Source organism: Egretta garzetta, unplaced genomic scaffold (genome assembly GCF_000687185.1).
Source record: "Egretta garzetta isolate BGI_Z169 unplaced genomic scaffold, ASM68718v1 scaffold1500, whole genome shotgun sequence".
In the NCBI taxonomy this organism is placed as follows: Eukaryota; Metazoa; Chordata; class Aves; order Pelecaniformes; family Ardeidae; genus Egretta; species Egretta garzetta.
The window spans coordinates 4397-8725 of NW_009258229.1; the positions used below are offsets into that span (position 1 = coordinate 4397).

At 67.0% G+C, this 4329-nt stretch overlaps 1 protein-coding gene across 1 annotated transcript; it reads right to left on the bottom strand.

Moving 5' to 3' along the window:
- Nucleotides 1–581: 581 nt before the first annotated feature.
- On the bottom strand, nt 582–4080 carry LMBR1L (limb development membrane protein 1 like). Its single transcript, XM_035891820.1, has 15 exons — nt 3814–4080; nt 3508–3647; nt 3312–3415; nt 3111–3237; nt 2924–2992; nt 2625–2689; nt 2410–2485; nt 2205–2288; nt 1912–1988; nt 1748–1825; nt 1579–1652; nt 1405–1495; nt 1076–1142; nt 823–984; nt 582–740 (listed from the first exon to the last, which is right to left on the bottom strand). Exons 3-15 carry the CDS (start codon nt 3363–3365, stop codon nt 682–684), a joined length of 1083 nt encoding a protein of 360 aa, XP_035747713.1. The 5' UTR covers nt 3366–3415; nt 3508–3647; nt 3814–4080; the 3' UTR covers nt 582–681.
- Between the last annotated feature and the right edge of the window lie 249 nt (nt 4081–4329).

Consider the following 4329-nt stretch of genomic DNA (forward strand, 5'->3'; position numbering starts at 1 on the left):
GGGGAGGGGGGAGGGGGGGGGCAGGACTGGGACCCCCACAGGCAGGGACCCCCTCCACCCTCAACAGGAATAAAACCCCCCAGATTAGGATATTTTTATATTAAAAAAAAAGAGACTTTGTTTATTGCTCCAAACAAATTCCATGGTAACAGAGACCTGACAGACTCATCACACCAAGCTCCTGGGGTGGGGGGCAGCCAGGACCCTCCGGCCCTGCTCCTCCCTTGCGGACCCCGAAGGCCTTGGGGCAGGGGACAAACGGTGCCCCCTGGCAGCCCTGGGTGACAGGGGAATGGGGTGTGGAGTGACTGTGGGCGGGGGGGCACAGAGCCCCCACTGTAGTGTCAGGACAGCCCCCGGGGGGGGACACACATTAAAAACCCAACCGCACCCCAAGGAAGTATGTAAATGGGGCGGGGGGGCTGCAGCCAGCACAGCCCCCGGGGGACCCCACGCCCCTGGGGGGGCTGGGGAGGGGACGCAGCTCAAGGCCAAGGCTCAGTAGCACAGCAGGCAGAGACAGCCCTGGGGGGAGGGGGCCAGGCCCTCCCCAGGGTCTCAGCTCTCCCTGGGGGGCTCCGACATCCCTGAAGCACCGGGTGCCATCGGGGCCGGCTCTGTGGCTGGCAGACGTCCTGGGGGCCACCGTGGCACGAGGGGACACGTCCCCGTCCCCCAGTCCTAGCAGGGCTTGCCAGGGCGCCGGGAGCGCGTCACGGGCAGCGGCAGCTTGTGCAGACCTGGGCAGAGGGGGAGCGTGACAGCTGGGGAGGGGGGCACACCCCAGCGCCTGCCCCCCTGTCCTCACGTCCCTGTCCTCACCGAAGGCGCGGATGAGCTCGGCCTGGACGGCCCAGGACACTTTCTTCACCAGGCAGAGGGTGGTCAGGCCCGCGAAGCCCATGTTGTAGAGGAAGACGATGTAGAAGTTCCCCAGCCAGTTGAAGCGGCCAAAGTCCCCCAGGAGGTCGAAACGGGTGATCCCTGAGGGTGGTGGTGGGGGAAGCTGGTCAGGGCACCCCAGTCATGGGGACACCCCACTCCCAGGGTCACCCTGGCCCCCCCAGGGGCTCACCCAATGTCCTGGAGAAGACGGGCAGGGCTGAGCTGAGCACCAGCAAGGAGACGCAGTTCCCGATGATCTGGGGGGGACGAAGGAGCATTTGGGGGGGTGCGGTGCTGCCAGGCTGGGGAAGGGGCTCCCCAGTGCCAGAGACCCACCGGGACCCTGCCCGTGCCCGGGGCTGTGCTGGAGGCAGCGGGAGGTGGGGGGACACGTGGTGGCCTCATGTGGGGACACCGCACAGCACACAGGGACACACACAACCATGCACTGCGGGGACCAGGGGTCCTGCACCCCGAGGGGGGCCCAGGAGCCCCCCAGCCCCAGCCCAGCGCTCCCACCTTGGTGAGGGGGGTGTCCTGCCGCTCGGGGAGCAGCCGGGTGAAGAGGGGGGAGCTGTAGAAGCCCACGACGGAGGAGAGCATCAGGTAGCTGCGAGGGGCGTTAAGGAGGAGAACGGGGTGGGGTGGCCCTGGGGACAGCGCTGGGGACACGAGTGCCCGCCTGAAGGATACAAGATGAGGATGACCTGCAGGGCAGCTCCGAAGGAACCGAAGATGGAGAAGGAGACCTGGCCCAGGGACGCATCCTGCCGGGAGAGGAGGAGGCAGGTTGCGGGGGAGCGGGTCCCAGGCTGGTGTGGGACACGACTCCGCGCTGTCCCCTGTCCCCCCACCCAGGTACCTGGATGCCCCGTGGCATCGCGGCATCGTCCAGCAGCAGCTCCAGGACGTGGAAGCAGACGATGAGCACGGAGATGCCCTGGCAGGAGCAGGGAGGGAGTGAGGGTGGCTGGGGGGGGAGGAAGGGATGAGCCCCAGCTCCCTGGAGAGCCCAGGGCCACTCACCGTCAGCGCCAGGAGGCCCAGCATGGCCAGGGGGTAGCCCAGGTTCCTCTGCCAGGGTGATGCTCGGTGCCGCAGCTCTGTGGGGGGCACATGCCCAGGTGAGAGGGGAGCACAAGCCCCCAGGGCAGGAGATTGAGGGGGACCCTGAGGTGCCAGGGTGGGGGGTTACAGCCCCCACCCCATTTCACCCCCACCTTCCCTCCATGGAACACAGGCTCCTGGGAAACCAGTGCTCCCAGTGCCAAGCTGGAGAGAACCCAGGCATCCTGGGCTTCCCCCCCCAGGCTGCTTACCCAGCTTCCGCCTCTTGCTCCGGATGGCGAAGAACTGCTCCCGCAGCAGCTCCACGTTCAAGTTCAGCCAGCAGGAAGCTTTGCCTGCCAGGAAGGAGATGCCGAGGGGCTCGTGGGGGCTGAGGGCTCCCATGTGGTGGGGCAGAGGGGCCCCCGCTCTGCCCTGAGCCCCCCCTCCCGGCCAGCGGCCATGCCAGGCACCTACCAGAGGAGATCCTGCGGGACACGGAGGCTTCCTCGAGCCTCGTGCAGTTCAATTGCTCGTCCAGGTCCTCCAGGAGCTGGGGATGGGTGAAGAGCCCGTGAGCAGACAGCAGGGGGGTGTGAATGGCACCTCGTGCCCAGGATGGGAGAGGAGGCAGCCCCGGGGTCAGCAAGGCCCCTGGCTGCGGCAGCGGGACACGGAGGGGGACACCTTACCCGGGGTTTCACCAGCAGCTTCCCCGTGACGGTGAACATGGTGGAGAGGCCGAAGGGGGTGCACACTGCAGCAGGAGGAGAGGCTAAGCAGGGGGTACCCAGCATCCTACCCCTCCCCATGCCCCCAGAAGGCTCCTGGATAGGACTGGGAGCTCAGCCCTGCACCGCGACCCCTCCGGACCCTGGCACCATTTGCAGGGAGCAGCCCCTGCTCCCAGCCAGGCACCCCGGGGTCCTGCACCAGGCACAGGATGAGCCACCGGGGCTGCGGCACCTCGGGGGAACGTCCCACGACTCACGCAGCAGAAGCAGCACGCCGAAGAGCGAGATGCAGGAGTAGAGGTAGGGCAGGTAGTATTCCCAGAGGTCTGTGGAGATGGCAGGGTCAGGCCGGTGGCACCAGGCATCCCTCCTCCCCTTCAGCACATGGCCCGATCCTGCCCCGCCGGAGCTGGGAGAGCCCCAGCATACCCCGGCAGCACCCACCGTAGAGCGACTGGCGGCTGGCTGCGTCGTTGCCGACGATGGCGGAGGCCACCCAGACCATGCCCAGCACCAGCAGCGTCAGCAGCAGCAGCACCACCGACGTCTCGTACACCCTGGCCATGATGCCCTGCGAGAGTGGGGTTAGCGAGGAGCCAGGGACAGGGGTGACGGGGGGGGGGACGCACCCACAGAGCCACCTACCTTCTTGGATCCCGCAAAGCCCTCTGACTCGGTGAAGAAGTAGGCAAAAGGCATGAGGAAGACAAGGGACAGATTGGAGAAGAGGAAGACCAAGTTCCAGAGGCCTGGAGGGGGGGACAGTGTGGGGTGAGCTCCTGGGGGGGGCAACCCTGACCCGCACCCCTTGGGGCACGCTGGGGCTGCCCCATGCACCCACCGTGGATGAGGGACCCGTTCAGCCACTGGATGTAGTAGTTCTGGGGGAAGGAGAGCAGCACCTCGTTGCTGATGATGGAGAAGGGCAGCAGGAGCACAGCGCCCAGCGCCACGGCCAGGGTGAAGGTGCAGAGCCCCAGCCTGTGGGAGGGACGAGCATCAGCTCCGGCACTGGGTCTGGGCCCCCGCAGGGGTCACAGCCTGGCCATGGCCCCCCGGGTCACCGGCCCCCATGGGCTGGGGGGCCGCGGTGGCCCAGCTGGGCAGGGGGAGGAAGTGGCCGAGCACCCGTCGGGCAGGAACTTACGCAATCCTGTTGACAGCAGCATCCTCATCATCATGAACTGCAGGGGGAAACAATGGAAACCAAGGGGGCTGGGGGAGGCAGGGCTGCCCGGAGCATTGCTCCCTGCCTGCTCCTCTGCCCACCCCCAAACCTTCCCCCTGCTCTGAATGCTGCAGAAACACTCCCAAGGGATTTGGGCTCTGCTCCCCTCCCGTGGCAGCCAAGGAGGTGTCCCACAGTGTCCGATGCCACAGCAACCCGGGCTGCGGTGGGACCAGGGCTGCCTGGGGGAGGCCGAAAGCGACGGAGGAACAAGCCCTGGGGAGGCTGAATCAGCAGTCCCACCCCAGGCGATGCCACCGGCCCCAGCACCCATCAGCTCCACACTATTTGTTTTTCCACTCCTGGCCCTGGTTACACCCCACACGTGTGCTTGGCCCTGCCCCTGCATGGGGACGGCACCCATGCGTGCTCACAAGCTGCCACAGCACCCAGGGGGGGCAGAGGGGTCAAGACCACAGGGAGAGCCCACCCGGC

Coding starts and splice junctions, on each gene's coding strand:
- LMBR1L (XM_035891820.1), bottom strand. CDS start 3,365: ATGCCTTTTGCCTACTTCTTCACCGAGTCAGAGGGCTTTGCGGGATCC. Junction 2,486..2,624: donor AGCTGCTGGTGAAACCCCGG/GTAAGGTGTCCC, acceptor ACCCATCCCCAG/CTCCTGGAGGACCTGGACGA. Junction 1,143..1,404: donor AGGACACCCCCCTCACCAAG/GTGGGAGCGCTG, acceptor CGTCCCCCCCAG/ATCATCGGGAACTGCGTCTC.